At 34.6% G+C, this 2,555-nt stretch overlaps 1 protein-coding gene across 1 annotated transcript; it reads right to left on the minus strand.

The window, feature by feature from the left end:
* Nucleotides 1–820: 820 nt before the first annotated feature.
* On the minus strand, nt 821–1,306 carry LOC120072186. The gene has a single exon (XM_039024594.1). The coding sequence runs from the start codon at nt 1,304–1,306 to the stop codon at nt 821–823; it is 486 nt and encodes a 161-aa protein (XP_038880522.1).
* Between the last annotated feature and the right edge of the window lie 1,249 nt (nt 1,307–2,555).

The raw sequence follows: 2,555 nt of genomic DNA on the forward strand, positions 1-2,555 counted from the left end.
CCCCTATTTAGAAAGAACTTACAGCACTTTCACACTAATATGGGATAGCCTCTTGTGCCATAGCTCATCCTCTGTAGGATCTTCATTTGTAGCCATCAAAGCTGATTGTGATATCTGCACATCCTTAATGACATATAAGCCATTTATTTTAGTAGCCACCAATACCACCTTTGAGTCTTTGATTATCTCAAAAGTGCCTCCAACTTCTCTATATTCACAGCCAATGGAGTTAAACATCCCCAATGATAGGAGAATTCTCTTCAAGGTAGGAACATGCCTCACATTCCTGATTAGCTTCACTAAACCATCTTGTAACTTTAAGGAAACATAACCAATACCAACTGCCTTACAGGTATTATTATTTTCCATGTAAATCAGTCCTCCATCCACTTCTTGTAGATATAAAACCACCCTTTAGATGGTGTCATATGGACTGAACAACCAGAATCTATAACCCAATCTTGAGTTTCTATAGAATTCTGCTCACCACACTCTTCAGTTGCTGCCAAGGCATCTGAGTATACAAGGGAATTTTCCCCTACAGCTGCCTCTCTCTGTTTTCCTCCTTTGTTCTGTTGGTTCAGTTTTCTCTTCAAGGCATAACAGTCTTTCTTCATGTTTCCAAGTTTATAGCAAAAATGGTACTTGATTTTAGACTTGTCACCTCTATTTTGCTTGCCCTTCCCATTGTTCTTTGTTTTCCCTTTTGAAAACAAATCTTCTCCTCCTTGCTGATCTTTCTTACCCATCTTTAATTCAAGTTCTCTAACTCTGATTGCTGAAATAATTGCTTATGTAGTGATCTTTTCTCTACCATACTTCATTGTTGTACATCTTTAAACGAGTCTGGTAGGGAGTTTAGTAGAATAAAGGCCTCATTTTCTTCTCTAATGTTGTCTCCTATTGATCTGAATTCTGATGATAGTCTCTTGAATTCATTCAAATTTTCAGTGAGGGATTTTACAGCATCCATTTTATATGTGAAAAATAATTCCTTCAAGAAATCTTTATTAGGAAGATCTTTGTTGAGATAAATCTCATTTAATTTGTTCCAAAGATCATAATCAGTTTGCTGGTCAACTATTTGCCTTAAAACACTATCTGTAACATTTGAAACAATAGTTACATGGGCATTTACCTCTATAGTCTCTTTTTCTGCATCTGTGAGTGTTTTAGGGTACTTCGTTGGGTTTGTGATGGCTACAAGTTCCTTTTGCTGTCCCAACACTATCTTGATCTTAGCTTTCCACAATTCAAAATTTGTCTTTCCATCAAACTTTTCAATTTCAAACCTGGTTGTAGCCATTCTTGAACTTCAAGATTGACTTGTCTGAATCTTTGTATGCAAGAATTCAAATCTTGAACTTGAAGATTGACATGGGCTCTGATACCACTTGCGGCCCCAAATTAACTATAATTCTCTTGTTTTGCAGGACCAATCTATTCAGCATAAACGATCTACTTCACTTCAAGACTCAGGGAAGACGATATCCTCTCACTTCAAAACTTCAATCGTTTACCCATATGTGAGCTCAATCGTGTAGACACGCTCAGAGGAACTAGATGATAGTTCAATAGTGTAGATGATACTAAGAAGCATACACGATCGTTGAGACGATAGTAAGAAGAACTAGACGATCGTGTAGACGATGCAAAATAGAACTAGACGATCGTATAGACGATGCAAGAGAAACTAAACAACCGTGTAGATGATACTTAAGAAAGGACTAGATGATCGTTGAGAAAGAAAGAACATAAGGAGTTAAGTGGTTCGGCCAAAGGCCTACGTCCACTGTGCAAAAAGGGAGGATATCTTTATTACTTCTTCTTTTAAACTTCTTTACAGAATGAATGCTCTCTCTCATACTCTTTCATTCTTTCACCTTTTATACAGACTCATATTTTCAACGGAAGAAGCTCTTAGTGAGCTGGTGGCTACAACAAACATAACAGAAAGAAGAAAACAACGATAAACTGCCTACTACTTCTTTTGTCTCGGTTCTTTCTGTTACATTCTCCTGAAGTTTTTCTTTTCCACGAGATCTTCCTTGCTATGATCCAGGAAGGATTCGACTTATGGAAACAACTCTTTAAAGATGAAAGGAAATGGGGAAGGATAATTTTTAAATTTTTAAAGAACCATACTCTAAAAAATTGGGAGAATTTTCTTGGAGAGAATCTCTATAGAATGGCTATAGAAATTGAATAGTAGTGTTGGGGTTCCATGAGCGCTCTCGGGCTCTTTATAAAACTCTACTGGGTAACTCCTAAATCTATTAGGATAACCTATATAATTACCCATTTAATATCTCGTATTAAAATTTTGTAAATATTTAAATTTTTAAATATTGACCCATTTGATTAAATTTCATTCAAATTAAATAATTTATTTATTTGAATCTCATTCAAATAAATTAATTCTTCATTTTATAAAGTTAAAATATAAATCTCATTTAAATAAACTTTAAAACAAATCATATGTTAATTGTATACAATATAACTAATACTTTTCCTCATAAAATTTGAGCGTTTCAAATTTTCTTTCAATATATTTG

This window comes from Benincasa hispida, chromosome 2 (assembly GCF_009727055.1).
Source record: "Benincasa hispida cultivar B227 chromosome 2, ASM972705v1, whole genome shotgun sequence".
Classification (NCBI taxonomy): Eukaryota; Viridiplantae; Streptophyta; class Magnoliopsida; order Cucurbitales; family Cucurbitaceae; genus Benincasa; species Benincasa hispida.

Coding starts and splice junctions, on each gene's coding strand:
- LOC120072186 (XM_039024594.1), bottom strand. CDS start 1,306: ATGGCTACAACCAGGTTTGAAATTGAAAAGTTTGATGGAAAGACAAAT.